At 48.0% G+C, this 4259-nt stretch overlaps 1 protein-coding gene across 1 annotated transcript; it reads left to right on the forward strand.

Moving 5' to 3' along the window:
* The first annotated feature begins 1135 nt into the window (after positions 1-1135).
* Positions 1136-3199, forward strand: LOC110775457 (uncharacterized). The gene is made up of 2 exons (XM_056830078.1): positions 1136-1845; positions 1933-3199. Exons 1-2 carry the CDS (start codon positions 1136-1138, stop codon positions 3197-3199), a joined length of 1977 nt encoding a protein of 658 aa, XP_056686056.1.
* The last annotated feature ends 1060 nt before the right edge of the window (positions 3200-4259 follow it).

A 4259-nucleotide genomic window follows, 5' to 3' on the forward strand; every position in this document is an offset into this window, starting at 1 on the left:
AGAGCGTTCACTAAGAATCCCAAGATGAGCGGCCGTGTTATTTATCGAGGAATTGCTCAAGCTCTCATGGCAAGGTACGTGTTGTCGGGTAACTTTAATAATCTAAGATTTCAATCCTATGGACACTCTCTAGACCGTTAAACATCCCACTCCACTATGTGTTAGTTCAAACCTTTGGATACTAACATTTAAGTAATAAGCCTATTATTTACTGCTCAGTTTATCTTAGCCTTGTATAGCTTTGCCTTAGTGGGGGATTGTGAATGATAATGCAAAGCGTTTAACAATCGTAGGTCCGGAAGATCAGTTTGGTCCGCGGCTAACTTGTGGCCTGCTCCCACTTACCGCAACTAGCATGCGGCACTCACTGTTTGTTTAAATCAAGAGAATTTCTTGGTTGCTTTATGTTATCCCACTTTATTGGACTAACGACATAACTGCTTTGACGTCTGATATTGTCGTGCCATCCAGGTATCATCGTGTCGCAGGTGGCGTCGTGTCAAGTGAGCCTGTCGAGTGAAGCGACAGGCGACAAAGCCTGGGCGACGTAAGACCAGCGACAAGGCTCTGGCGACAAGAGAAGATAGGTCAAGTTCCAAGCCCAGAAGCCCAACATGGGCCACGCCGTCATAAGATGGGAAGAGGTCCAAGCTTTGACCGAAGATTAGGGAGTTTGTTGAAGACGTGAGCAACGGCCAAGGAGGAATCCCTATCTTCCAGGGATCTTCCCAACCAATAGAACCGTTAGCATTTGGCATATAAAAGGATAAAGAACGGCGTGATGAGGGCACGTTCACTCAAGCACTCAAACTCTTAAGCTATCAACTGTCTTTAGCGTTCATCATTGTACTTTAGATGTTCAATATCAATTCTCAGAAAAGAAGAGCATAAACAATCATATAGAATACTTAGTGGATTGATAGCCTCATAGCTATCCGCGGTTTTTTACCTTATTCCTGGGTTTTCCGCGGCAACACTTCTCTGTGTCGTGTCTCCTTTATTTGTGTTATTAATTCTTTGCTTAGTTAGTGTCGATCCTAGCCGAAAGTCGTCTCCATACGAATTTTGGCATAAACAGTTTGGCGCCGTCTGTGGGGACATTAACTAGGTTTTACACAAAAGCACCCCTTTCACCATGGCTACTGGAGAGATGACGATCGCAGAGATGAAAGCGGCTTACGAGAAAGCCCAAGCCGAGCTAGCCCAAGAGAGGGCATCCAATGAAACCCTCCAGAAAGAGCTCGAATCTGTGAAGAGCAACAAGCACCAGTCCCGCTACAAAGGTGGGAAGCCAAAAAAACTAACGTTCGAGATGCCCGATGACTTTGAAGATGTGACCGACGATGAGGAGGAGACCCGTGAGGAAGAAGACAAAGAAGCTCCCGATCCGGTGACCCAACGCCTGAACAAGATGGATGCACGCATGACGAAACACTATTCCCGCCTGATGAAGTTGATGACCAGGTTCCCCGGGGCACCTACACCAGTGGAGACCGAGCCGACCGACGGGTATGCAGCGTCGCCGTTCTGCGAAGCGATCGCTAGAGTGACAGTTCCGCACACACTCCGGCTCCCAATCTGGACCACCCTGTACGACGGGACGTCCGACCCCTATAGGCACGTAACCTTCTACAAGCAGCGCATGTGGCAGATCGGGATTCCGCACGACCTAGTGGAACCTGTTATGTGCAAATCTTTCGGCGGCACCCTTGATGGAGCAGCTTTGGAATGGCTCACGAACGTCCCCCCCAGATCCATCTCCTGTTTGTCCGATCTCATCAACGCCTTCTACCAACAATTCGCCAGCAGTCGCCAGTTAGAAAAGCAAACCAGTGATCTCTATCGGTTGGTTCAAGGGCCAACCGAGTCGGTACGCGATTATTTTAACCGTTTTAATTGTGAAAAAATTGGTATAAAAAATTGTGATGTCAGGACCGCTATTGAGGCGTTCAAGAGAGGCCTCATCCCCAATTCGGAGCTATACCGGGAAATAACCAAATACCCCTTTGCAACTTTCGAAGAGGTGCGATCAAGGGCCACTGCCCAGATGCGAATCGAAGACGACGAGGTTATCCGAACAGCATCTCAACGATCGATAGGGGGCAGCAGCGACAGAAGATCGTACACCCCGAGGAACAACAATTGGCGACACCAACCATATGTTCGGCAAAACCAGGTACAAAGTGTCAATCAGTATTATGATACTAACAATGTTTACAGGAACGAGCGGGTCGAACACCCTAACATCTCCGACTACGGCTTCAACGTCGACATTGGAGGTGTGGTGAACGCCCTTCAAAATGTAGGTGGAACAGTCAGATGGCCCCGGAAGAACGACAGACCGGACTCCATGAAGGACATGAGCAAATGGTGCGACTTCCACCGCGACAACGGACACACAACCGAGGAGTGCATATCCCTCAAAAAGGAAGTCGCATACCTCCTGAAACGGGGGCATCTAAAAGAACTGTTGAGCGACAAGGGAAAAGAAACATTTTCCAAAGAGCAAACCACCCTGCCCGGCCCAACGACAAGCAGCGAGCGACCAGACCCACCACCATTCAATAAAGTGGTAAATGTTATTTCCGGTGGTTCAGATATTTGTGGACTAACCTCTTCTGCAGCTAAAAAAATTAACAGGGGAGAATCTGAGACCGTAGAAGAGGGACAAACCGAAGACGAGGTCGCACTACACAGGTCCCTAACCGCAATGGCTATCACTTTCGACGACTCAGATTCTGTAGATACACAGCGGGAGCACCACGACGGGCTGGTAATATCGCTCCCAATAGGGAACGCATTGATCAAAAGGATACTGGTCGACAACGGAAGCTCAGCCAACGTACTGTTCTTGGAAGCACTACAAGAAATGGGATTAGAAGAGAAAAACATTTTAAGGAGATCAACAGTTCTGGTAGGGTTCAGTGGAGAAGCACTACGGACGGTAGGAGAGATATCGCTGCCTACATACGCAGAAGGCGTCAACATGATGACCAAGTTCAACGTCGTCGATTGTCCATCAGCATACAACGTCATCCTAGGACGACCATGGATCCACAAAATGAAGGCAGTGCCCTCAACATATCACCAATCAATCAAGTTTCCAACCAAGTGGGGGGTCATGGAAATCAAAGGGCAGCAAAGAGATGCGAAGAAATGTTATGAGACAGCACTGAAGCCATCCAAGTCACCCATCTAGCAATTACAGCCAGGGTCGACATCGGACGACCCCGACGACCAACAAATCGACGAGATAGTACTAGACCAGACAAAGCCAGACCAAGTCGTAAGGATCGGAGCCTCACTGCCTGACAACATCAAAAGTCAGATAGTGTCGTTTCTAAGAGAAAACTCAGACTGTTTCGCTCGGTCGCACGAGGACATGACGGGAATCAGCCCAGACGTGATCACCCACAAGCTCAACGTCGACCCCATCTTCAGACCGGTAAAACAGAAACGACGTAAGTTCGCTCCCGAAAGGAATAAAATCATAGACGAAGAAGTCCAAAACTTGATAGATTCAGGGAAGATCAGAGAGGTCAAATATCCAGACTGGTTAGCAAACGTCGTCGTCGTCAGTAAAAAAAACGGAAAATGGAGAGTATGCATCGACTTCACAGATATAAACAAAGCTTGCCCCAAGGACCCATTCCCTCTGCCGCACATCGACACCCTGGTCGACGCCACAGCCGGACACGAGCTACTCACATTCATGGACGCCTACTCAGGATACAACCAAATCCTTATGCACCCAGACGACCAGGAAAAAACGTCTTTTGTAACAGATAGAGGTATTTATTGTTATAAAGTAATGCCTTTTGGTCTTAAAAATGCAGGTGCGACATACCAAAGATTAGTCAACAAGATGTTTAAAGACCAACTCGGAGACACAATGGAAGTATACATTGACGACATGCTGGTGAAATCGAGGAAGGCTGACGATCACGTGGAACACTTACGACAATCCTTCGACATACTAAAAAAGTACTGTATGAAACTTAACCCGACTAAATGTTCTTTCGGAGTGTCCGCAGGAAAATTCTTAGGTTACATCGTCACCCAACGAGGAATCGAGGCCAGCCCCGACCAAGTGCGAGCGATCATCAACATTCAATCCCCCAGGAACATAAAAGCGGTACAGCGCTTGACAGGAAGAGTGGCGGCACTAAACCGTTTTATATCACGGTCGTCGGACAAGTGTCGATTATTTTACGACGTCTTGCGCAAAAACAAGGGGTTTAACTGGTCCGACGACCACG

The sequence above is a fragment of the Spinacia oleracea genome, chromosome 5 (assembly GCF_020520425.1).
Source record: "Spinacia oleracea cultivar Varoflay chromosome 5, BTI_SOV_V1, whole genome shotgun sequence".
Classification (NCBI taxonomy): domain Eukaryota; kingdom Viridiplantae; phylum Streptophyta; class Magnoliopsida; order Caryophyllales; family Amaranthaceae; genus Spinacia; species Spinacia oleracea.

Bases quoted from the DNA above. Each gene is read 5' to 3' on its own strand.
- LOC110775457 (XM_056830078.1), top strand. From the start codon at position 1,136: ATGGCTACTGGAGAGATGACGATCGCAGAGATGAAAGCGGCTTACGAG. The intron at 1,846-1,932 runs GTTGGTTCAAGG...TTGTGATGTCAG, and splicing joins CAAACCAGTGATCTCTATCG to GACCGCTATTGAGGCGTTCA.